General features: G+C 42.8%; 1 protein-coding gene and 3 non-coding genes across 4 annotated transcripts in view; all 4 read right to left on the bottom strand.

The window, feature by feature from the left end:
- QARS1 (glutaminyl-tRNA synthetase 1) overlaps positions 1-26,143 on the bottom strand; it is a 90,579-nt gene that overhangs the window by 5,546 nt on the left and 58,890 nt on the right. The window contains exons 12-21 of the mRNA XM_073591885.1: positions 22,126-22,204; positions 18,977-19,085; positions 15,064-15,194; positions 14,300-14,392; positions 12,654-12,791; positions 12,480-12,567; positions 9,265-9,408; positions 9,073-9,177; positions 7,666-7,758; positions 3,034-3,161 (exon numbers count right to left, since the gene is read on the bottom strand). Coding sequence (XP_073447986.1) covers positions 3,034-3,161; positions 7,666-7,758; positions 9,073-9,177; positions 9,265-9,408; positions 12,480-12,567; positions 12,654-12,791; positions 14,300-14,392; positions 15,064-15,194; positions 18,977-19,085; positions 22,126-22,204 — 1,108 coding nt within the window. The remainder of the gene's footprint in view (positions 1-3,033; positions 3,162-7,665; positions 7,759-9,072; positions 9,178-9,264; positions 9,409-12,479; positions 12,568-12,653; positions 12,792-14,299; positions 14,393-15,063; positions 15,195-18,976; positions 19,086-22,125; positions 22,205-26,143) is intronic.
- LOC141104076 (small nucleolar RNA SNORA14) lies at positions 14,864-14,996 on the bottom strand. Its single transcript, XR_012235459.1, has one exon. It is a non-coding gene; the product is annotated as a small nucleolar RNA SNORA14 (small nucleolar RNA).
- Positions 20,481-20,613, bottom strand: LOC141104075 (small nucleolar RNA SNORA14). Its single transcript, XR_012235458.1, has one exon. It is a non-coding gene; the product is annotated as a small nucleolar RNA SNORA14 (small nucleolar RNA).
- On the bottom strand, positions 24,943-25,075 carry LOC141104074 (small nucleolar RNA SNORA14). Its single transcript, XR_012235457.1, has one exon. It is a non-coding gene; the product is annotated as a small nucleolar RNA SNORA14 (small nucleolar RNA).

Below are 26,143 nucleotides of genomic sequence, written 5' to 3'. Positions count from 1 at the left end.
TTAAGGCGCTGTAGGAGGTGTGCACCCGCAGCGTGTGCCCGGAGCCCATGCAAGTGCCCGGCAGGCGCGATGACCACCGGGCGCCCGCAATCGCTCGTGACAGAGCGAGAACCGGGATCTGTGTGTGTAAACACACAAATCCCGGTTCTCTCAGGGGAGAGGAGACAGATCGTGTGTTCAAACCAAGTATGAACACTGATTTCTCCCCTCCCCTAGTCAGTCCCATCTTCCCCCTCCCCCCTACAGTTAGAACACAGTTAACCCCTTCCCTGCCAGTGTCATTTATACAGTAAATCGGTGCATTTTTATAGCACTGATCGCTGTATGAATGCCAATGGTCCCAAAAATGTGTCAAAAGTGTCCGCCATGTCGTCGCAGTAAAATTTAAAAAAAAAAAAAAAAAAAATACGCAGATCGCTGCCATTACTACTAAAGAAATAAAAAAATTAATAAAAATGCCATAAATCTATCCCCTATTTTCTAGACGCTATAACTTTTGTGTAAACCAATCAATATACGCTTATTTTGATTTTACCAAAAATATATGTAGAAGAATACACATCGGCCTAAACTGAGGAAAAAAATAGTTTTTAACCACTTCAATACCAAGGACGTCATATGACGTCCTTGGCTTTGAGCGCTTATATCTGAATGATGCCTGTAGTTACAGATATCATTCAGATATTGCCGGTTTCAGCCGGCGAATCTCTACACCATAGGAATGATCATAGCGGCTGTTCCGCTGCTTGATCGTTCCTATGGGAGGCGAGAGGGGACGTCCCCCCCCTCCCGCCGCCCTCCGGTGCCTGCTCCGACTCACCGTTACGATCGGTGAGGAGAGTAGATCCGCCGGCGCCGGATGTAGATCATAGAGATTTCCGGCGGACCAGATGGTCCCCGGAGTCTCTATGATCGTCGGAGGCCGGGCGCGATGTTATGACGTCACGCCCGGCCTCTCCATTAAAAAAAACGGCGCCGCTTCGGCTTGGAAGCGGCGATCGTTTTATTTTTTTTTTTTATTTCAGGCTTCCCAGCCTAGTGGTGAGATATGGGGTCTTATTGACCCCATATCTCACTATTAAGAGGACCTGTCATGTCATATTGCTATTACAAGGGATGTTTACATTCCTTGTAATAGGAATAAAAGTGATCAATTTTTTTTTTTTTCAAAAAAGTGTCAAAATAAAAAAAAAAAAAAAAAATTTTTTTTAAAGCGCCGCTATCCCCGTGTGCTCGCACGCAGAAGCGAACGCATACGTAAGTCCCGCCCACATATGAAAACGGTGTTCAAACCGTACATGTGAGGTATCGCCGCGAACGTTGGAGCGAGAGCAATAATTTTGGCCCTAGACCTCCTCTGTAACTCAAAACATGTAACCAGTAAAAAAATTTTAAAGCGTCGCCTATGGGGATTTTTAAATACCGAACATTGGCGCCATTCCACGAGCGTGTGCAATTTTGAAGCGTGACATGTTAGGTATCTATTTACTCGGCGTAACTTCATCTTTCACAAAATGCAAAAACATTGGGCTAACTTTACTGTTTTGTTTTTTTTAAACACAAAACAGTTTTTTTCCCAAAAAAAAACACGTTCGAAAAATTCCTGCGCAAATACTGTGTGAGATAAAAAGTTGCAACAACCGCCATTGCATTCTCTAGGGTCTTTGCTAAAAAAAACATATATAATGTTTGGGGGTTCTATGTAACTTTCTAGCAAAAAAATGATGATTTTTACATGTAGGAGCAAAGTGTCAGAATTGGCCCGGTATTGAAGCGGTTAAAAAAAAAAAAAAAAAAAATTGGGATATTACAGCAAAAAGTAAAAAAAAAAAAAAAAAAAAAGTGTTTTTTTTTCTAAATCGTTCTTTTGTTTATAGCTCAAAAAATAAAACTGCAGAGGTGATCAAATACCACAAAAAGAAAGCTCTATTTGTGGGGGAAAAAAAAAGGACGATAATTTTGTTAAAGCGACGGCAGAGAGGTATCGAAAAAAATGGCCTCGTCATTTTGAGAAGCCAAATCTTCCGGGGCTGAAGTAGTTAAATAAGGTTTTACCTGGTACAAGAAAAAAAATGCATTTTTTTTCTTTTTTCTAATCGGCTGAGAAAAAAGAAAAAAAAAAAAAAAAAAAAAAGAAGGAGTAAAAAAATATTTTTCAATCTTTTAATCATTTTAAAATACTGATACAGTGTTAGACAATTAAAGTTTTAAACAGAGGCACACTGCCATCTGCAGGCTAAAGAGTTTTGTTTTTGGGCAAACCTCCAGCCTGCATGAGACATGAGATTACCAGGATTGGCTTTCATAGTAGTCACATGATCATGAACTGGGCTGATACATGGTCATGCAACTCTTATAATTTTTTGAAACAGAGCTTTCTATTGGTGGTATTTAATATTACCACTTTTTTTTTATTTTTTGCTAAGCAAAAACGGGAAAAAAAAAAAAAAAAAAGTTTGTTATGAAATTTTGTAAATAATTTTTCACCTTCACAGATGTGCGCCGAGGAGCCTGCACTGACAAGGCAGCACTGGTGGGCACCGCACCACCGATCGCCGTGCGCACGAGCGGCTTGTTCTGAAGGACGTCATATGATGTCCACTCAGAACAATTAAACCCCCTGCCTGGCTGTCATTCTGCTATAGGCCAGGTGGGAAGAGGTTAAACTGGAGTTTCAGATGATTGGCTTTCATAGTAGTCACGCAACCACGAATCAGGCGGATTGATTTGTCAATTGTTTAAACTGGAGTTTCAGAGACAGTACAGTCCAACGGCTAGAACACCACATCAGTGCTACCATACCACACAAAGGATCTAACCAAGACTGGAGCAGGCGGAATCCAAAGCAGTTATGTATGGCAACCAATCAACTTCTAGCTTTCATTTTCTAAGCTAGGCTGAACAAGCTGAAGATGCAAGCTGATTGGTTTCTATGCACAGGTTTGATGAATTCCCCCCAATGTGTTTACTTCCCACTAAAAATGTAGTGGATCAATTATATAAAGAATTATGTAATGTGCCCATTGTACTCACAGGCGATCATACAGCCGCACTTCACATTCCAGGGGGTTAGAAACCCAATGAATAAACGCTTTTGGCTTCTCAGCAATGTCTGATTTGGTGCAGGTCACCTCCAACTCCACCACTTTCCCACTTCCATCCTACAGCAGAGAGGATAAAATACATTCTTTGTTTAAAAAAAATTAAACAAAAATAATGGGCATTGCTAGGCAATAGAAATCAGTAAATTCAATTAGAATAAAAAAAATGCTTTACAAACCTAGAGTTTACGCCACTTCCTAAGGTTTACCTGTCGTCCACACTGCTTTGATCTCAACACCAGCATTCAGTGATAAAAACAGTGTGCAGCTGTGTTGGCTCAAGTGGATCTGAACTTCTAGCAATGCTAATTGCACTGAAGCATTATCGTGAAAGATTTAGATTTCCTCTTGAATTATTCCTGAAAAACTATGTACTTCCTGGTATGTGAGGGTGTCCAGGCATCCCTGTGCCTACATTATGAGAGGGACGGCTGCGTCTGAATGCCAGTCTCATGATATTTGGTGATGTCACTACAGTGCAGTTGTCTGTCCTCCTTGGTGGCGGGAAAGCTGCAGTGTAATGAGCTCCCTGCTCCAGTAAATCCCACATGGCTTACTTGTACCTACAGGTAAGCCTATAATAAAGGCTTACCTGTACGTACAGTAAATAGCTCCTAAATGTGCATTTAGTAAATATTTACTATAGTAATAGCCGGCGACGTGCCACGGGAGTGACGTCATCGCGGCTCGGCCAGTTAAACAGCCGAAGACCATGAACCCGGAAGGAAAACCGGGTGGAGATGGAAGTGCAGGGGAGCCATGACAGCACACCGCTGGAGGGCTTCCTTTGAAGGCAAGTCTTTCGATGCATACTAGCACAATATGCCATTATCCTGCAGGGGCCCAATTTTTTGGAAATTATTTTTGCAGTTTACTACCTCTGTAAATATTCTCCCACCAGTCATGAGTGTCATCAGGGGGAAGTTCTGACATGTGGAAGCAAAGCCCTGCATCTACCAAGATGACCACCACCACATAGAGACACGGCACAGACAAAGGCATGCCGAGTCAGTAATGGAGAAAATATCAGTTGCAGGTAGATCACAGGCAATACTGGTGACTAGTCCTTAGGAGGAAGCTGTGCCCAAGGCAGGCAGAAGACAGTTCAGATCGTACAAGATCTGTGCTTGTTGATGAGAACTGGGCTAACTGCTATAACATTATCAGCAGGTCTCAACTGGTTATAAAAGGCACAAGGTTTTTGTACCTTCATGCATTCTATGTGCAGCAGCCCCCTATTAATACTTACCCAAGCCCCCTGTCGATCCAGCGATGTCCACAAACGTCTTGCCTCTCCAGGGACTTGCACTCCTGATTGGCTCCCGCTGCTGTCAATCACAGCCAGTGAGCCAATCAGAAGAGGGGGGTGCGAACCGTGGCTCCATGTGCGAACGGACAGAGCAACTGCTTGGCTGCCCCCATAACAAGCTGCTTGCTGTGAGGGCACCCAACAGGAGGGAGGAGCCAGGAGCGCCGTCCTGGGACCAGAGAAGAGGATCAGAGCCACTCTGGTAAGTATAACATGTTTATTATTTTTAATGAAAAAACAAAAGATTAAAGCATTACAATCACTTTAAGACTGACAGATTTTGTAACCAACTATTTTTCCTTCCAGTTTTTAGAAGTCAAAGTTTGCTGCGGATGTTTGCAATAAGAACTGTCCATGGTGCCAAGAATGATCTGAAACGTAGACTAGGAGGCTTTCTTCCAATACTGTAATCTAAGAAGAAAACCTATTGAGGAAAATGTACCGTCACCAACACTACTGATTTGTTCAAGACCAATGACCTATTACAGCATTAAGAAAAAAATAAAGGTGCAACCCTGTCCCCAACCAAAGGGAGAAGTTTTACCTGTGACAAGCAGGAAAAAAAAAAAAAAAACGCATTCTATATAGACCTGAACGTCCCCAAAAGGATTGGTAGTGAGTGGTGCCAATATGTAGGAGAGGTGAAATAGCAGATGGCCAGATGGCTTATCCACTTTGGAAATCTCACAATACTTTGTTGTAGCATCTCTTCTTGTCCCAACAGCCATGAAGAAAACCATCAGGAGGTTTAAGTGATGCAGAATAACTCTTTAAATAGAAGACCAGACTATGGTCGCCTCCCCTTTCTACCGTCAAGCCTGCATGATGCTGGGTGAGACATTGGTCATGTTGGGAGTACTTAATACGCTCACATGGTAGTACAGCCTTGTGTAGCTCATTTTGCACACACACATATCTTTGGTTCTGGATCACAGCCTTGTTTATTCTAAGGACTACCCTTTGTGAGAGTTTAACCACCTTTTATGTTCTTTATTACCTTGTTGATCTGTCCAACATTTTGTCTTTCACCGTTATGTGGGATTGTTCATCTCATTACACCACTATTCAGCTCTGTTTTTATTTCTTTAAACAAAACCTTTACATATCCTTTAAACACAAACATGTCATACATACTTTCCTCTGTGCAGTTGGTTTTGCACAGAGTGGCCCCGATACTCCTCTTCTGGGGTTCCTCCTGGCTCCTCCTCTTCTCGAGTGCCCCGTTGGAGAGCCGCTCTCCCTCGAGGGCAACTCATGTGGGCGCACTCCCGTGTCCTGCTGCCGAGTCCGTTGACATAGATTGCAGGACTCGGCCCCGCGTCATTGGATTTGATTGACAGCAGCAGGATCCAATGGCTGCGCTGCTATTAATCTATCCAATCAGGACGTGAGACACCAAAGGGAGCTGGTGTGCTCATCCGTCGCTGGAAAGACCAGGTTCAACCAAGTTAAAGGGGGGCTGCTGCATCACAGGAGGTTTTTCACCTTAATGCATAGAATGCATTAAGGTGAAAAACCGAGGGTTTACAACCCCTTTTACCTTTATGGTTACAGCTCTGGGTCTCACTCACTCTGTATCCTGTTGATTTCCTTCTATCTGGCTATGGGCTTGTTCCATCTAATTTACTACAAGTACTATTCACAAGTGCTCCCTGCTTCTTTCCAAGTGTCTTGTCACCTCAGCTCCCGTGGTGGACATTCTCAATAGTCCTCACCCTGGCTACGCACACCAAACCAACGTGAGCATTTAAAGGATGCTATCCTTGTCCTCTGCATCTATCATTTCTCTCTATGGGTACACCACTAGACCATTGGTATATTTATGTTTTATTATAGACCAGGGATATGCAATTAGCGGACCTCCAGCTGTTGCAAATCTACAAGTCCCATCATGCCTCTGCCTCTGGGAGCCATGCTTGTGGCTGTCGGAGTCTTGCTATGCCTCATGCATGGGACTTGTAGTTCTGCAACAGCTGGGAGGTCCGCTAATTGCATATCCCTGTTAGAGATCCTTGAAGCATCCGCCCCTGAAGAGTGGGTATTATCCCACAAAATGCGTCGGGTTTACACAGATGCTATGTGTCTACACTGATGGTTCCACATATTTTACTCCAGACTATATTACATCATGTTGTTCCAAGTGATCCTTGATGTGGAGGACAGTTTCTATTATTGTACTGTGCAATGTGCTAGGATACTTTTTGAGATGCATTGACGATTACCAGCATAGGTTTGCTACACTACGCTTCTCCGTGCTTTCATGTATGCAATACTGCTACATTTTCTGTTGTAGAAAAATAAAATTTACTTTTTCTACACCAACTGCTTTCTAGCCTTGACTCCATGCCTCATTTAAAGTCCCAAACTCTCCTCCTTGTACACAGCAACATTAAAGGAGCTGCAAGAATATCTGGCAAGTACTGGCTGTGTGGTACATGTGACAGCAATCTCCCATATTCTTCATATGTCTGGTCTATGGGGTAGAGTGGCAAGACGGAAGCCTTTTCTTACCAAGAAAAAAAAAAAAAAAAAAAAACAAAACATCCAAGCCCGGCTAAATTTCGCAAAAACAAATCTGAAGTCTCCCAAAAGCATGTGGGAAAATGTGTCATGGTCTGATGAAACCAAGGTTGAAATTTGACATAATTCCATTAACGACCCAAAACATACATCAAAATCAACGAAGGAATGGCTTCACCAGAAGAAGATTAAAGTTTTGGAATGGTCCAGCTAGAGCCCAGACCTGAATCTGATTGAAAGTCTGTGGGGTGATCTGAATACACACACACACACACACACACGATCCTTCACACAACTGCCGCCCTGTAGCAGTAAAAGTGCTATAGGGTGGACAGCAAGTGGTTAAATATACTTGAAATACAGGTACCAAATATGTCTGCAAGTACTTCCTAAATTCTGTACATCTGAGGGTTCCCCAGTCCCAAGTAAACGCTGCATGTCAATTGTTGCTCAGTTCTGAAGCCCCCAAAAATGAAGCGCACTACTTCTCAACATGCAACAATCCAAGAGCTTTAGCAGCCAATAAATGGCTCTGGTGTTGAACTGCTGAACGGCAGGTGCAGGGGGTTAGCACAAAGTCAGAACAATCTAGATCTATAGTATGTAGGCACAGGGCCTGGAACTCTGAATTTTGTCATAAGGAATGCACATCTGTAGGTCTTCCAATTTACCCAACACCAGATGGACAGTATTTTGGCTAAAAGGGGAAACCCGGTAAATACTCCTAACACTCACCTTCACAACGTTCTGTACATAGATGACATAACCGGCATGTCGGAGGCCCACAGGCTGATTAGGGGTCAGGCGCTTGTATCCTTTCTCCATCACCTATAAAAGGAAAACATACACTCAGATATCCATATAACATTTCTCACTGATTGTTAACATCCGTTCGCCTGCTTTCCAAATATTGCCAGTGATCCACAAACAAGCATAGAAAATCCATCCCAACTGACTTCTCCACAGACAAAACTTGGCCAATGGATCCTTGGCAAGGTCAAAAGCTACATATTATATTATATGTTCGCGTTGGCACTGGTTAAACTTTATAAAAAGTTCTGTCTGTAGGCTGGTGTCCATTAGTACTAACACTTCCTGATCTAGGGTAACAACGCTGCTCCTACATAGATATGATAAAAAAATAAAAAGGGAAAAAAAAGGAATAATACGTTGCAATATATTACATTTATGTTCCTAAGTTTAAATACATGTTAAAGTGGTTCTAAAAGGCAGATTTTTACCTGAATGCATATGCATTCAAGTTAAAAAAAAAAAAAAACCTGTGTGCAGGCCCCCCCCCTTAAACTTACCTGAGCCTGATCCAGCGATGAGCCTGAGAGCAGCATCGCCCTTCTCTCTCCTCACTGGCTCAGAGGCAACAGAGGGCGCCATTGGCTCCTGCTGCTGTTAATCCCAACCAGTGGGGGTGGGGGTATTGCGAGAGCTGCACTGTGTATCAACAGGCAGAGCAGGGCTCAGAATTCAAGCCTGCATGAGTTCCTCCATAGCAAGCAGATTGCAATGGGGGCAGTCAGCTTGCGGGGGGGGGGGGGGAGCCAGGAGCTCCAGCAGGGGACCCTAAAAGAGGAGGATCGGGACTACTCTGTGCAAAACTATCACACAGAGCAGGTAAGTAGAACATGTTTGTTAATTTAAAGGAGAGGTACAGCCAAAGCTTGTTTGGCTGCACTTCTCCTGTGGATCACAGGAGTGCAGTTCGTTCTGCACTCCTGGGACCAGTTTTCAGCAGACAGCGGGCTTGGGTAAGACTGTGACCATATGGGCAGGATCCAGCCACATGCCTGGACCCAGCTCAGCCTCTAAGTAAGCCGCCACAGCCCAGCACTCCAGTGAGTGCTGGAGGGGCAGAGCAGACAGCGGTTACCGACAGGCACCTGCTCTCTGCTCCGGGAGCTCTGAGAACTGAGCGATCGACGTTGTTTAATTCACTCGGTTCTCAGTCTTAGAGCCGGTGGGGGACAGATGCAGCATCCATCAAGGCAAACAGGATTCTACATAAAGAAAAAAAAAAAAAAAAAAACATTTAATACTTCACTTTTAATAAAAAAATATTTTTACCTTTACAAATCACTTGAAAGTTTATGAATGAGCCATACTGGACAATGGGACAGAGTCACTTACCTCTCTGAAATCTGTCTGTTCAATGTAGACTGTTGAAGAGAAAGGAACCGTATGGAAACCCTTCGACTCATCAGCCGGGAAGTTTGGAACCGAGACATCAAATGCCTTTTGGGGGAAAGAGAAATGGCTTAGCTTTATTGGACCTCAAATCCTTTCTAACGAATCTCTGCATTCAGCCTCCTGAGAGCTTACCTTCTCTGCTGGGAAGTTAGCAATTGTGACTTTCAGAGGCTCCAACACAGCCATTACCCGGGGGGCTGTGTCGTTCAGCACCTCTCTGACACAGGCCTCTAGTAAATGTGGTTCCATCGTTGTCTGAGCAACAGTCACGCCAACCTAGCCGAAAACAATTCACAGTGAAGAAAGATCTGGAAGCAGCTTGAGAAAACGAGAATGCGTAAAATAAACCTTGTAAAATTGAAGCTATTAAAAAAAAAAAAAAAAAAAAAACCACACACAATCTGCTCTGCTGCTGGCTCACTTATGGGTTATTCAGCCTAGCTTACATAATCTGCCCCCTGTTAAAAACGGTCTGCTGTGCGAACAAACCGTACTAACAAAAGCAACTAGAACATAACTGTCAGAAATATTTTGAAGCTCAAACAAAACAAAACAACCTTAACAGCTGTAAAAATAATATGAAATGCAATGAAGGCCCAAGAACACTGGATGAGCCTGGAAATCATTGCGAAGGTGCATTACGTTAGCAGTTTAGATACACTGGGCTGAATTACCATTTACCTGCACCCGTGCCACTGGGGCAGTATAAAGTAGTTTTTCTGCCTAGCAACATGACAGGGAACTACTGCTCCCTGTGATCGGGAGCAGTGATCTCTGTCATGTTCTACTGAGCCCCCCCTACAGTTAGAACACACTGAGGGAACACACTTAACCCCTTGATCGCCCCCTAGTGCATTTTTATAGCACTGATCGCTGTATAAAATGCCAATGGGTCCCAAAATAGTGTCAAAAGTGTCTGATTTGTCTGCATCAATGTCACAGTCACGATAAACATTGCAGATCGCCGCCATTACTAATATAAAAAAAAAAAAAAAAAAAAAAAAAAAAAAAAAGCCATAAATCTATCCCCTATTTCGTAGACGCGATAACTTTTGCACAAACCAATCAATATATGTTTATTGCAATTTTTTTTTAACCAAAAATATGTAGAAGAATACATATCGGCCTAAACTGAGGAAGAAATTTGTTTTGTTTTTATATATTTTTTTGGGGATATTATAGCAAAAAGTTAAAAAATATATATATTTTTTTTATTAAATTGTCGCTCTAGTTTTGTTTATAGCGCAAAAAATAAAAACCTCAGAGGTGATCAAATACCATCAAAAGAAAGTTCCATTTGTGGGAAGAACAAGGACGTCAATTTTGTTTGGGTACAGCGTCGCAGTGCCGTATCGCAAAAAAGGGCTTGGCCAGGGAGGTAAAGCCTTCGGGGGCTGAAGTAGTTAAGCAGAAGGGGCCAGCAGACCGCAAACAGCAAGAAAGTCTGAAAAAAAAAAAAAGTTTTTTTCCCAATGCGGCTATTCAAACTCAGCTGATGTCTGCTTCCCAAGCACTCAGGGCATATCAATCAGAGAGTTAGCCAGTAAAGGATGGAAGGGTCGGAGCACGCCCTGCATACGTCCTCTCTCTCATGTCCACATCAGACTGACATCGAACCTTGAAGCATATGGGCTACAGCAGCAACAACCACTTTAATGTGGCACATGCCACTCCAGACTGTTTCCTGAAGCGCAATTAATTCTCTGACTTAGGCTAATTTGCTAAGCACTTGTGTTGACCGCCTTTGGACTTGCGTCAATGGAATCAGTTTGCTATCATTTTAAACATTTTCATAGATCACTCCGAATTCAGGTGCATCTGTCTTCCTTCCGACCTGCTTCAAGCTTGTTGCATTAATATAGACTTGCATGTATGAGAATGTAAAACCTGACTGATGCGAACTAAAGCCTGTCCATACAGATTCTGAAGGATTTAACTAAATAAAGATCAACTTCCATCATCCAATCATTTGGCCAAAGCTGCTCAGTTTGTTTCTATCAGCCCCCCTTACCTACATAGGTAGGTTTTTTTGTAAAGGAACTATGCCTTTAAGAGTAAATATTCTTGCACAAGTCCAGCTGCTACTGGTTCTGTTTAGGATGTTTGCTGGTACCATTATTACATTAAAATGGTCCTGAGTGCCTGGCCACCTACTATATGCAAGTCTTTGCCTTTCAGCCAACTTTGAGTTTTGTCATGTACTCCAGATCACATCATTCAAAGAATGTACAGTGGAACCTTGGATTACAAGCATAATCTGTCCCGGGAGAATTCTTATAATCCAAAGCACTCGCATATCAAAGCGAGTTTCCCCATAGAAGTCAATGGAAACAAAACATCATTCGTTCTGCATTGACTTCTATTGCATGCAATACCGCATGTGGCCAGAGTGGGGAGGGGGGGCGCCGGAGAGCATCGGAAATACTCGGGGACAGCTCAGCTGAACTTGGAAACACGTGGGAACGGAGTATTTCCGAATGATTCCGAGTATTTCCGAACGGCTCCGAAACGTTCTGAGTGTCACCGGCGCCCCCCGCACCTCTGGCCAAATGCGGTACTGCATACCACATTAGCTTGAATTCTGCTCGTTTTGCGAGACAACACTCACAAACCGAGTCAGGATTTAAAAAAAAAAAAAAAAAAAAAAAAAGGGTCGCTCGTTTTTCAAAACGCTCGTTAACCGCGTTACTCATTAACCAAGGTTCCACTGTATCTGCCTTTTCATCAGTAAGTGACAAATGCTTTTTAGAAACTTTTAACAAACGGAAACCCAAAGTATTGTTCAAAATAATGTCTAAGAATTCCTCAAAGGGGTGTTCCGGCCCTTTTTTTTTTTTTTTAAAGTCAGCAGCTACAAACACTGTAGCTGCTGACTTTTAATAAGGACACTTACCTGTCCAGCGAGCCTGCGATGTCGCCCCCCCCCCCGAGGCCGATCCGTACATTGGATCGGCTGCCGGCGCCGCCATCCTAAGGGAAACAGGCAGCGAAGCCTTGCGGCTTCACTGCCCGTTTCCTACTGCGCATGCACGAGCCGTGCGGCGCTTTGTGAATGGCCCCGTTGTTTCCTGGGACACACACATGTCCCAGAAGACAACAGGGCCGCTCGCCGAGGAGGAGGAATTGAAGAAACAGTGCCGCGGAATAGGAAGAGGCAGATTAGGAAGACTGCCTAGCAACAGGGGTTTCTGGTGAGTAAAAAAAATGTTTTTTTAAGAATGTTAATGCAGTTTTTTTTTTTTTTTTTTTTTTTTTAGGGTGGCCCTCCACTTTAAATCCAGACTATATACAATTACCTACTACTGATCATATAAAAAAACGTTATGGCAGCAAACAGCAGTCCATACCCTTGCGCAGAAATTGTTGATCGCTTCGGGCGGGAATCCTCTTCGTTTCAGAGCTGTCAGTGTGAAAAGCCGGGGGTCATCCCAGTCCCTATATCAGAAGTGGAATTTCAGGGGTTTATTGGTTTTCTATATAAAAAGGAAGGCAAAATCCCTTATCGGTCATGTCTCACCTACCTGACGGCCCCGGTTTCCACCAGTTTGATGATCTTTCTTTTGGATACCACGGTATAGTGCAAGTTCAGTCGTCCATATTCCCACTGCACAGGGCAGTAGACGTCCAGCGCATTACAGAGCCAGAAGTAGGACGATCGCCTATGTAAAAATTTGGGAGGTGATTTGTATGAACAATAAAAAAGGCCCCGAGTCATCAAGCTGCATTGGCATTTAAGGCATACTGAATAGACAGTATACTAAGCAAGCATGCTCTAAGCATACTTTAAAGCAAGTACCTAGGATTTAGCATGTATCCATCCAATCCAGACCGCCTAGTTCTCCCCCCTAAGGCTGCAGGATAATTTACACAGTGCGGCGCAGCTTGTGAACATGCAGTGGGAAGCCGGCCATGAAGCTGCAGGAATCACAGCTGGCTTCCCTTGGTAAACATGCCATCACCAGAGACCTGAAGACCTTCAAAGAAACGACCTGGGTGAGGACAGGGCTGCATCCTTCAACTGGTTAACCACTTCAATATAGGGCACTTTTTTCTGCCCATTTTTCAGCTTTTTTGAATGACAATTCAATGCAGTCATGCAACACTGTACCCAAAGTTAATTTTTTATAATATATAATTTTTTATAAATATATAATTTTATAGTTCTTCACACAAATAGAGCTTTCTTTTGGTGGTATTTGATCACTGTTTATTTTTTTCTAAAAAAAAATAAGACCGAAAAATTAGAAAAAAAAAAAAGGAAGAAAAGTTTTAGTTTGTCAGTAAATTTTGTAAGTATAAACAAGTAATTTTTCTCCTTCACCGATGTGCACTGATGAGGCGGTACATATTAGGTGGCACCAATATGCCACATTTATGGGCACTGATGGGCAGGCACCGATTGGTGGCATTGATGGGGCTTTTTACTGTCATCAGTGCCTCGATTACCTGTTCTTGTGTCCTCTGCGAGGAGATGTCGATACTAGGCTCTCTTCGCCACACACAGTCAGTGTGAGGCGAGAAGAGCCGAGTACCGACACTTACATGTGACCGGCTGTGTCCAATCACAAGTGTCGGTACTCGGCTCATGGTTAAAGAGCCACATCGTTGGCTCTTTACAAAGTTAGGGGGGGTCACACCGTGTCCTAGGAACAGGGCGCGTGAGAGTGGCCAGTTTGGGGCAACGTCATATGACGTTACCCCAGAATGAGAGCCTCACCGCTCCTCCGTCATTTGATGGTGGGCAAGTGGTTATAGGTGTTTTTTTTTTTTTTTTTTTTTTACAGTATTTGCAGTTGATGACTTAATTTTGTTAGTAGAAGCTCTTTAATTTTGGCATTTTGAATGAAAGGGGGAATGTGTTAGCATTTATTGCTGTTTGCATTCCGGCTGGAGAGACTCAACCCTCTCTATTTGTCCTGACAAACATTGTCAGAGGGAGAGAAAATAATAAGACTGAACCTTATTTTTACGACAACAAATCCAACCCACATTTATCCAAGAAAACTTGAGCTGACTGTAAAAGCCAACCAGATTTCAGCTTGAATTTTTTCAGTGCAGGTTACAAACGACACCCAATTGATGGCTATGGGCAAAGCACCATTCCTTACTCGTTTTAGCTTTCCTAAACAGGTCCACTCATCTGCTGTCAGTTTCTGAGTACACTCACCTTGCCTGGAACTCTTTGGTGCATAGAGAGTGTGTGATGTGCTCTATGGAATCACATAGACAGTGCGTATAGTCGTATGTTGGATATATACACCTGCGGGGAAAGAAATAACTCATCAGCCTTAAGTAGGTGAAAAAGTGGAAATTCATCCCAACAGCTCAATATACTTTTTCTGCCAGCCAAAAGAATGTGTCACTGGCTCACCCAACCTTATGGATTCATATGCAATTGCCATACACGGGACAGCTCAGGTGACACCCTAAATGGGCAAATGACAGGTTCCCTTTAAAAAGAGAACTGTCACAGGAATCCTTTTGGTCCAACTCCGATCTTACCCCCAAATGCATACTCAATTGACATGGATGGCCACAACCTGCAGAAATCTTTAAATCAGATGTGGGACCTTCTAAGTGTTTCCTGTGTCAACTGCAGAGGAAAGGAGATTTTGGATAGAGGTTCCTAAGATTCCTGTGGGTAACTGCCTTTCAATTCAGCTAAGCATGCATCTGGGCAGCGGAGGTCGGCCTAAAAAGGACCTTTAAAAGTAGTTATCCTTTAAATAGAAAATGTGTGAGAGGTGAAATAGAGCAGAAACAGACAGTCTCGGCTCTTTGGAATTCTCACAGGTTGGCTCTGGTGTCTCTTCTTGTCCTGGCATCTATGGGAGAGAGACATCCAGGGGGTTTCAGAGACGCATGTTAACAGAAAGACCTGTGAGCCCACCTGGCGCCAACCCTGTTTTTTCTGTATACTCCCGGACATACCATTTGTCTCCTGTGCGGTGGTGAGGGGTATATTTTATTCGATAAGCCACGGGATCCATCTTCCCATCTTCCATCACTAGCTTCATTCTCAGCGTGACCTCTCCCTCTGCAAATTTCCCTTTACGCATATCCTGAGGAAAGGTAATACTGGATCAATGATCTTTTAAATGCATGCAACATTTGTATGCCTACACATGTACAGCATTAACATAACCTATTGGTTGCTAGTAAGTAGGAAGCCATTATCACCTAGCGCCTTGGTTGCTAGGACTCAGGCTGCCTCTGCCAACTAGAATCCTTGGTTTCTAGGAGGCAAGTACATTTGGACCTTGAATGTACATTTTTCTTTTTTCAAGCAGCTGAACGCAGCTCCAGATTCTGAAGCTGTGTGCAGCTGTGTGGGCCCATATTGAATTAAGTTGTGTTCAGAAATGTAAAAAAAAAAAAAAAAAAAAAAAAAAACCCTGCACTTTAAGGATTTGAATGCTGCAGTTCAGTAACACTAAGGCCTCATTCACATGGCTTTTGTCTAGACAGCCACATTCTACTACAAGAATCAGCGTATTCTTTCAGCTGGTATCATTGGTGGTCCCGGACAGCTGTTGCCACTCCTGTACAAAGCAGACAGGATAACAGAAGCTGCAGCACTTCACATGTATTTGCACATCCAAAAAAGTTACCTGCAACTAGCAACAGATGCTCAGCCCTGGACACCGACAGATGTGGGGATACATGTGAATAATGGCGGTAAGTTGTGGCTCCTGTCGGCCTGTCTTTGCTTTGTACAAGCTGAGCGACTGCTGCCAGGAACCACCTCTTAGCCAAACCGCAAGAATCCACTGGTTCTTGCCGCAGGAAACTACTGTCCAGACAAAGTCCCCAGCCTGTGACTGGACAATGAAGGAGAAGCAGCAGGACTGATGAGCTCATCTTTCTGTCATTCTGCTTTCTTCTCAGCATCCTTAGTAGCACATGAACACTTGAAGCTAAATTAGTTGGCATCTTCTGCTGTTTGTACCGCCGTCCTTTTGAGCTCTGCTGTAAAGGAACTGCAAGATGCAGGTACCTTGTCAAATTCAGGTACTCACGCTGCTTGCTTAAAAAGACAAACATTAAAAATTATTTGATGACTACAGAGTTACATTAAAGTGATTCTAAAAAGGCACTAATTTTTTTTTCTTATAACAAACATGTTATACTTAAATGCTCTGTGAAATGATTTTGCATACAGCAACCCCAAAGCTCCTCTTCTGGAGTACCCCCGCCATGGCGCTCCTGGCTCCTCCCCTCTGCCATGTGCCCCCCATAGCAAGCAGCTTTCTCTGGGGGCACTCATGCGTGCTCACTCTCAAGCCCCGCTGTTTCCCCACCAACAGAGCGCGGCGCAGCCGTGTCCCACTCTCTCGTGACACAGATTGTGATCGACAACAGCAGGAGCATATGGCTCCTGCTGCCTCTGTCCATTGAAAAGAAAAAACGCTACTCCTTGTGCGCATCGCTGGATTGAGGTCGAGCTCAGGTAATTTAAGGGTGGGGAATTTAAGCTGGGGCTGGCTGCAGAAGGTTTTTCATCTTAATGCAGAGAATGACTGCCCTATAGCAGTTTTACTGCTACGGGATCGGCCACGCTGCGCAGGATCATGTATATTTATTTATGTGATCCTGCACTACTGGGTATCGGTAGGTGAGTGCGCGCTGCCGGCAGCTCGCTCCTACTGTGATTCTACACAGCGGGAGCTGATTAGTGGGTCCCGCGGACTCGATGTCCTCTGGCACCAGTTGATTGTTCAGTACACAGGCAGAACGGCAGTTTGCCTATGTAAACAAGGCAGATCGCTGTTCTGTCAGGAAGACATGGGCCCTGTGTTCCTGCAGAGCAGGGACACGGATCCATGTCTTCCCCCTCATAAAAGCACCCCCAACATACAGTAAAACAAGCTAGGCACACAGTTAACCCTTTGATCGCTCCTGATGTTAACCCCTTTCCAGCCAGTGCCATTAGTACAGTGACTGTGCATATTTTTAGTACTGATCACTGTTTTAGTGTCACTGGTCCCCAAAAAAGTGTAAAAAGCATCAGTGTCTAATTTGTCCACCTCAATATCGCAGTCCCGCTATAAGTCGCTCATTGCCATTAAGAGTAAAAAAAAAAAATTAAATAAATACAAAATTCCATAAATATATTCCATAGTTTTTTTAGACCATATAGCTTTTGCGCAAACTGATCAATGTATGCTTATTGGGATTTTATTTGACCAAAAATATGTAGCAGAATACATATTGGCCTAAATTGATGAAGAAAGTTCATTTTTTACGTATTGTTTTTGGATGCGTGTTATAGCAGAAAGTAAAAAAAATTTTTTTTTTCTTCAAAATTTTCGGTCTTTTTTTGTTTAGAGCGCGAAAAATAAAAAAATAACTGAAGAGGTGATCAAATTACCACCAAAAGAAAGCTCTCGTTAAGTGCCATATAGAAAAGAATGGCCTGGTCAGGAAGGGGGGGTAAATTTTCCAGAGCTGCAGTGGTTTAGGTAAAAGAACTTGTACCTTTAGAACCACTTTAAATGATTTGCCTGAAGTTCAGCTTTAACCTTGCACTGCTCATACTCTGCTGAGGTTTTCAGTCAGTGTAGTGAACCACATAAAAATGTCAGTCCCCACAGACGTCGTTAAAAGATTCAGCTTTATTTTTTCCCTTTTACAAAAAGGGTTTATTGGCAGTATTCGGAGGACAAAAAGTGAAGCAGGCATAATAAAATAGGTACAAAATGGGTACAAAAGGCTGTGACATGAGTGACTATTGGTTACATCAACATAGTTCACAAATTAGAATGTGTCATGTCTGTTGGGAAGATATACAATAATGAGAAGGAGAATCGCTAATGCAAAGGTCGCAATAAAAACGGAGCTCTCAGTATACAGCCCAGCAGTCAATATGAGGTAACAAGTATTTGAGCATTATTAATGGTGTGGACTGAAAACTGCAATACAAGGGGATGTATTCAGAAGAGAAATGGAGAGCTGGAGAGGAAGAAAAAAAAAAAAGGGGGAAAAAGGAAAAGCAGGAAAGAGGGGGAAAGAAAAGAAGGGGGAAAGAAAAGAAGGGGTTGGTTCTGTATTTTTGTATTCAGGCCTCATGATGCACACTGGGCATAAAAAAAAAAAATGCTGCTTAAACAAGTGTTTGGCATTTTCTTCTTTCAACCTGCACAAGCAACTGTATGATAGCCTATGTAAAAGTTATAGCGTCTACAAAATAGGGGATATATTTATGGCATTTTTAAAAAATTTTTTTTTACTAGTAATGGCGATGATCTGCGATTTTTAGCGGGACTCTGACATTGCGGCGGAGAGATCGGACACTTTTTTGGGACCATTGACATTTATACAGCGATCAGAGCTAAAAATGGCCGATTACTGTATAAATGTTACTGGCAGGGAAGGGGTTAACACTAGTGGACGATCAAGGGGTTAAGTATGTTCCCTGGGAGCGTTTCAAATTGTATGAAGGCTGGGCTGACTGGAGGAGGAGAGAGAGATCGCTGTTCCTAATCACTAGGAACAGCAGATCTCTCTCTAACTCCTCTGTCAAAACAGGGATCTGTCGGTTTACATTGACAGATCCCCGTTCTGGCTCTCGTTCCCGTGATCGGGTGTGGCAGATGGACATCGCGGCCGCCAGTCACACGCATCGGGTCCCTCGCTGTACAGCGGGCGCGCGCCTGCTACTGACTGTTAAAAAAAGGAGCCAACATACACTTAAGGAACGTGCCACCCTGCTGCCGTATAACGATGGCATCTGGTCGGCCAGTGCTTAAAGAGGTGCTTTGGTTCAAACAGGGTATTACATTGTAAAGAAAAAGGAAACAAGGAAAAAAAAAGTCTATTCGGTTGAACGATTAATGTTGCTCACCTCAAAGAGAATAAGAGATTCTTCAACGGGCCGGTCCCTCCAAGGGGATGGGGGTGGATTGTGGCCTTTAATTTCCTCCACCTTTTGGTGGCAGGCATAGGCGTGTCCCCTGGAACAAACAATACTTTATTTAATCTGGAAATGTAACAATGTGAGTTAACATGTTTAAAAGCACAACTCCTGGCAAATAAAAAAAATGTAAAAAAGCCTTGCAGTGGGAATCAATTTATGATCAAGTCATGAACGTCTCAACTGCATAAATAATTTTAAAAGGTTACCGCACCTTTAGGGGCCAGCAAGGAGATGGGAGCCCCCATAATGGGCACAGCAGGTGTGAAAACCCATTCGCTCAGCACAGGGATCTCACCTATAGAGCCCTGAGAGATTAAAGAAACTTGATCAGGTAGTGCGGCTTCCACATACTGTATATCTGCAAATTTATGTAACTAAGGGCTCATTCATGTGGGCAACAAGACTGCTGCGTTCACATGTGACTATATGCCGCATATGGATGCAGCAGCACTGTGTGCTATGGCTGCATACAAACTGGACCAATCGCTGCTGTGTTGGCCAGTCTGTGTTATAACTACTCGTATGGTAACATGCCAACAGCGGCGGCTCCAGCCATTGATTTGTACAGCGTATGCATCTGTCCACGGCCGTTTGCACAAAAAACGTGCACATGGGGCTGGTTTCTTGGTCATTAAAAAAAAAAAATTCTTGCCAGCAGCTATAAACAAATTCTGCAGTCCCCGCTTCACTTACCTCCACAGGTGATTAGCTATCACTGTCAATGCAGCCAGTGCAGTTGTCTGGTTGATTGGGGGGGGTTATTTTTTGCAAAAAAAGGTTACACTTTATATTGTGTTTTGCTAATCTGAAGTTCTGCTTTAAAGGGGTTGTAAACCCTTGTGGTTTTCACCGTAATGCATTCTATGCAATAAGGTGAAAAACCTTCTGTCATGCAGCTCCCCCCAAACTCCCCGTTTTACTTACCTGAATCCGGTCTTTATCGGCCCGGGGACAAGCACACCAGCTCTAGCCGGTGTCTTGTGTCCTGATTGGATAGATTGATAGCAGTGCAACCACTGGCTCCTGCTGCTGTCAATCAAATCCAATGATGCGGGCGCCGGGGGCCGAGTCCTGCTGTCTGTGTCAATAGACGCAGCAGGACTCGGGAGCGTGCCCGCACGGGTGTCCCGAAGGGGAGTGCTTCTCCGACAGGGCACTCAAGAAGGAGGAGCCACGAGCGCCGCTTAGGGACCCCAGAAGAGGAGGATCGGGCCACTCTGTGCAAAACCAACTAACTGCACAGTGGAGGTTAAGTATGAGTTTTTTTTTTTTTTTTGAAAACACGAGGGTTTAGTAACCCTTTAAGGAGGCAAGACAATTTAACCTATGGGACTTGTTTCTCTATTGCCTGTAAAAAATGCAAATGGAAAAGAAATACTCTTGATCATGTTCTGTATGATCTCTTACGTATATTTTGAAATTTGTTATATAAAAATGTGTGAGAGGTGAAATAGAACAGAAACAGGGAGTCTCGGCTCTTTGGAATTCTCACAGGTTGGCTCTGGCGTCTCTTCTTGTCCTGGCATCTATGGGGGAGAGACATCCAGGGGGTTTCAGAGACGCTGGGGACCTACGATAACTTTACAGCCACCAACAACCAGTGCTATAGGTCTAGCTACAGGGGTCTCCAAACTATAGCCCTCCGTTGTTCAGGAACTACAATTCCCATCATGCCTAGTCAGGTCTGTGAATGTCAGAGTTTTACAATGCCACATGGGGCGTGTAGTTCAGCAGCTGGGAGGGCCGTAGTTTTGAGATCCCTGGTTTAGCATAGACATTGTCCTTTGTATAGGCAACATAACAAACTGCACATATGAATGAGCTCTAACACCTCTGTTTTATTACAAAGTGTTGGAGTGCTGGCCATTTCTTTATGTTAGAAACCAGGAGGCGTTTTAAAGAGCAATTCCACTTTTGTTGAGGGGAAAAAAAAAAAAAAAAAAACACATTCCCCTATGGGTGTTCTGTGGACATTCAAGGGATTTTAACAAACTTTGCTGCAGATTCCTACCTTTTGTAATTCTGAAGAATAGCCGTTAGTCTGTGTTCATGTGCAAAAATGAATGTGAATGGTAGGGATTATATCATTAACAATTCAGCTGCTACCACTTGCACTTCACTTTCTTGGGGAAAAAAATGGCAAAGAAAAAAAAAAAAAATAGTATAGCATATAACATATGCTAATTGTAATTTTAACATATGCACATTGTAATTAAATGTTATTAAAATTACCCTTTCTTTTCAATCTGCAGCTGCTGTAATTTTCTATAAAATGCAATATGGTAACCTGCAGGCGTTCTGTACACAAATGGTATACAGACCCCCTCCCCCCCAGATATAAAAGTTCCCACTTCTGTGATTGGCTTACTGATTTTCCCTGAAGTCTGCACTAAGATGCAAGTCAGATTTTGGGCATCTCCTGCAGCAAAAAATGCAGAATCTGCATCCCAATAAACAGGATTTCCCTTTGGGCATCTCCTGCATTTTTGCTACAGGAGATGCCCAAAATCTGACTTGTATCTTAGTGCAGACTTTGGGGAAAAATCAGTAAGCCAATCACAGAAGCAGGAAATGACATATCTGGGGGGGAGGGGGTCTGTATACCATTTGTGTACAGAACACCTCCAGGTTACCATATTGCATTTTATAGAAAATTACAGCAGCTGCAGATTTAAAAGGAAAGGCCATTTTAATAACATTTAATTACAATAAGCATATGTTAAAATTACAATTAGCATATGTATATGCTATACCTTTTTTTTTTTTTTTTTTTTTTTGCCATTTTTTTCCCACGAAATGAAGTTACTCTTTAATTCTCCAACATCTACCACCAAAATCTGGAATATTCTTTTATCAGATCAAGTTATAGGGTTTTGTTTAATAGCGTCCTGTATAATGAAACAACACCACGCAGACAGATTGGCTGTCAGGAAGTTCCCCCCCCCAATTTTGCAGAAAACAAGCTCTGGACAGAGGTGATAAAAGCCGCCAATTGTTATAGTTTTACGGCTATTTTTGGGCCTCTCTGTTTTCAGCATCCTGCTACCCAAATAAAGTCTCCCTGATGGACTATTCACCTTTTAATGAGCTCCACCGCCCACTCATACAGCTGGCCGAAGTGATCAGAGGCGTGTGTCACGGCGTAAGGCTTGTATCCTGTCACAGGAAAGACACAGATTAATAAAGAATACAGCACAATACACAGACCCTTCCTGATCCCTCCAGACAGATATCTTCTCAATAACAGTCCTGAGGGTCTCCTGGCGCCCCCTTCATCATCACCTCGTCACTAAGCAGTGATGGACACAAACAGAACTGCAGACAGTCCATCAAAATTAAAAATATAAAATCAAGGCTCTGACACAATGCAAAACATTGAATTAGTTGCTTACTAGTTTCAGAGGTTTGAGTGGGATTCCATATTAATCCCTTTTCTACCGGGATAAGCCTTTCAATGGCGGATTACCAGCCCTGTGTTATATACGCAAAAAAAAAAAAAAAAAAAAAAAAAGTGTACTTAATATACAGTAGAGCTCACAGGCAACCAAACTGCCCGGTAATCACTGTGTACTCAGAGGCACTACTGAGCCAAACCAAGGGGCTGGGTACCATGTGATCACTGTGATTGGTAATCCCTGCAAATCACACGGTACTATTTATGTATTGATCGTTCCCTTTCCCATTACAACACGGGAAGGAGATTCAGTACTTGTGAATAGGGAAAGAATGAACAGATCAGCAACTGCAGATTCAGTTTCGGGGCCCATTCACACTAGGAACTGCATGTGAATCGCACTGAGTGTTGCTGTGTGATTCACATGCAGTTCTATGTGGAGCGATTTCAGCCCTTTCATTTTGAATGGGCTGAAATAACACTGCTGAAATAAACACACTGCAACCGAATTGCACGGTACATTTGTACCAAGTGATCTGGTGCCGGCAAACGTACAGCGCTTGCGACTTGGGTTTGGGGTGTTAACTTTGCACTGACACCCACTGCAGATCAAAAGGGCAGTGCAATTTGAATGTGGTGCAGGAAAACTGGCACAGAACACAGGGTTCCTCTGCATGGCATTCTAGGGTAAACGGGACCCAAGTGACAAAGGGATCATTTTCTTCTCTGCTACACATACTATCTCCATGTGACCTGTATAGTATCCCTTCACCTTCAACAACAACAAAAAAAAAAAAAAAAAAAAGGAAGGTCTTTTTAACCACTTGGCGACTGCGCTATAGCTGAATGGCGGCTGCAGCCTCTGGGAGGGCATCATATGTCGTCCTCTCATGATCGCGCCCGCCGCCACGCACTCAACTGATCTGGGTAAAGAGCCAATCAGAGGCGCTTTACCATGTGATCAGCTGTGTCCACTCTCACACAAACCATTATCGGCATTCCTTTCCTCACGCTGGCAGTGTGTGGGACTTCTACACTGATAATCAGGGCACCGATTATCAGTGCAGTCCCAACAGTGCTGCCTCATCAGTGCAACCTCATCAGCGCACATCAGTGAAGAAGCAAAATTACCTGTTGGCAAAGTTTTATAACAAACTTTTTTTTTTCCCCTTCAAAATTTTCGGTATTTTTTCGTTTATTTTGCAAAAAGTAAAAAAACCCAGTAGTGACTAAATACCACCAAAATAAAGCTCCATTTGTGTGAAAAAGATACAAATTTAGTTTGGGTACAGTGTTGTATGACCGCACAATCATCATTCAAACTGTGACAGCGCTGAAAGCTGAAAATTGGCCCGGGCAGGAAGGGGGTGAAAGTGCCAGGTAGGCAAGTGGTTATTTTCGTACTATTCTGGCATTTTTATTTTAACAGAAAGGAAGGGAAATAGTTCTTCTTTCAAAAGGTTTGTCCCTATTATAGTAAAACATAAAAACACAGCGATTAATACCAAAAGAAAGCTCTATCTGCTAAAAAAAAAAATTTAAAAAAATAGAAAACTCATCTGGGTACAGTGTTGCATGATTGAATACTTGTCAAACTATCACAGCCCAGAAAACTATTACAGGCTGGTACTCACGTGGTTAAGTATGCTGCAAATTACATTTCTGAGACAGATGTGGAAACGCAGGTTGTCTGCTTTGAGACCGCTACACATGAAGCAGAACAGAAATACTTTTTGATCCAGCATGCACAGTGGAGTGCAGATCTTCAGATCTTTATGCTGTATTAAAGAGAGGCTGGAAACAGCAGTGACCTTTTCTATGATCCCTGAAAAAACCCTTTAAAAGCTGAACTCCAGGCAGACAGCTAAATACACAAAATGAAGAGCACATTTTTCATTTGAGAAAAAGGAGTTGTGTTTCTATCCATCCTGAGACTTGCCCAGTCCACCACACAGCACAATCCAAAACCAACATTTTTTTTTTTAAGATTCGACCCATGTATGGGTAAGCCGATTGAACCCAAGTCGATCCATCGATAGTCTTGGGTACAACCAGCCTGTCGGATTTTGTACATTCGATTACTGCCAGTGGCTATACCTGCAAGCAGTAATCATTGTGCTCTGCCGGCCAGGAAGGCTCCCTGTGGTCTGCTAGTTAACACTTACAGGTCTTGTCCCTCCTCCAGCCTGTCATAGGACAGTGAAAGGAGAAGTGGTAGACTAATGAGCTTATCTCTCTCCTCCTATCAGCACCAAGGTACTGCGGGCCAACTGACTCCTTGAGCTGCTTTTCCTGGTCTCAGTCTGAGCACTGTTGTACAATGTCTGCATTCAAATTGCATCTTGCTTGCATGAGGTTCAGCTTGAAAGAGACAAAAAAACTTTTAAGACAGATTTTTTTTTTCTTTTTAATACAAGGGCTTGGTTGTCTCTAATGCCCGTAAAAATGCAAATGGATTATGTTCGGTATGATCCGTTATATTTTGAAATTAATAATAGAAAAATGTGTGAGAGGTGAAATAGAGCAGAAACAGGGAGTCTCGGCTCTTTGGAATTCTCACAGTTTGGCTCTGGCGTCTCTTCTTGTCCTGGCATCTATGGGAGAGAGACATCCAGGGGGTTTCAGAGACGCTGGGGAACCCACGATAACGCTACAGCCACCAACAACCAGTGCTATAGGTCTGGCATATACACTGTCCGTTTTGTAAGAAACATACCACATTTATTCCATGTATATCAACAAAATATAATTTAGGGGTTCTCCGAGTGAACGGCACTGTTACCAGCGGCCGTTCTAGAGAAGCTTACAATTCTAACAACTTACTCTCCGGAAGGTCCTACCACCTTCGTGACCAGACCATTTTCTGCTATTCAGCACTACGCTACTTTAACTGGCAATTGCTCAGTCATGCAACACTGTACCCAAATGAAATTTACATGATTTTTTTCACACAAATAGCCATTTTGATGGCATTTGAGAGATATATATATATATATATATATATATATATATATATATATATATATATATATATATATATATATATATATATACACACACACACACACACACACTAATAATATATATATATATATAATCTATAGATATATATCTATATCTAAAACATACACACACAAAGAGACCATAACCAATATAAAAAAAAAATCTAATTTCTTCATAAATTGAGGTCAAACTGTATTCTGCTATCTGCTACAAGTTTTTGGTTAAAAAGAAAAATCTCAATAAGTGTATATCAGCTGGTTTATGCAAAAAGTTATATCTATATCTCATCTGGGCCCCAGGGCTGCAGTCTGGTGAACGATATAAAGGAATGACTGAAGGTGTTGCAGGTAATGATTATAAAAAAAAAAAAAAAAAAAAATACTAAAAAGACTCCCAGCCAGAAGATTAATGCCACCACCTAGAGGCCAAATTAACCACTTGAGCCCCGGACCATTATGCTGCCTAAGGACCAGAGGTCTTTTTCCAATTTGGCACTGCGTCGCTTTAACTGCTAATTGCGCGGTTATGCAATGCTGTACCCAAACGAAATTTGCGTCCTTTTCTTCCCACAAATAGAGCTTTCTTTTGATGGTATTTGATCACCTCTGCCGTTTTTATTTTTTGCGCTATAAACGGAAAAAGACCGAAAATTTTGAAAAAAAAATGATATTTTCTACTTTTTGTTATAAAAAAAATCC

The sequence above is a fragment of the Aquarana catesbeiana genome, linkage group LG07 (genome assembly GCF_042186555.1).
Source record: "Aquarana catesbeiana isolate 2022-GZ linkage group LG07, ASM4218655v1, whole genome shotgun sequence".
NCBI lineage: Eukaryota > Metazoa > Chordata > Amphibia > Anura > Ranidae > Aquarana > Aquarana catesbeiana.
The sequence above is the reverse complement of the archived record's forward strand: the minus strand, read 5'-3'. Positions and strand labels throughout refer to the sequence as shown.